Here is a 242-nt window from a genome sequence, read left to right as displayed (position 1 = left end):
GCAGGCCAGTTCAGCGCATCGACACGAGCGCCTTCTGAAGGCACGACCTCGCCTGCAGCGACCCCCACGAGAGCACAGGCAGCCACCGCAGACATCAGCCAGAGTGCCAATGTTTCTGAAGGTGAGTGAGTATCGTGGCGTTTGAGTGTGATTTGTACGTCATGGGTATTATGCTTCTGGTTGGTTATCTTTGTTGGAAACGAATCTTGATCATACTGAGGTCTATAATAGTTTGAAATATG

General features: G+C 50.4%; 1 protein-coding gene across 1 annotated transcript in view; it reads left to right on the top strand.

Moving 5' to 3' along the window:
• The window catches only part of LOC119587374 (mucin-2-like), a 15,831-nt gene that overhangs the window by 14,310 nt on the left and 1,279 nt on the right, over positions 1-242 (top strand). The window contains exon 6 of the mRNA XM_037936117.1: positions 10-121. Within this exon, the coding sequence (XP_037792045.1) occupies positions 10-121 (112 nt within the window). The remainder of the gene's footprint in view (positions 1-9; positions 122-242) is intronic.

Source organism: Penaeus monodon, chromosome 22, assembly GCF_015228065.2.
Source record: "Penaeus monodon isolate SGIC_2016 chromosome 22, NSTDA_Pmon_1, whole genome shotgun sequence".
In the NCBI taxonomy this organism is placed as follows: Eukaryota; Metazoa; Arthropoda; class Malacostraca; order Decapoda; family Penaeidae; genus Penaeus; species Penaeus monodon.
The sequence above is the reverse complement of the archived record's forward strand: the minus strand, read 5'-3'. Positions and strand labels throughout refer to the sequence as shown.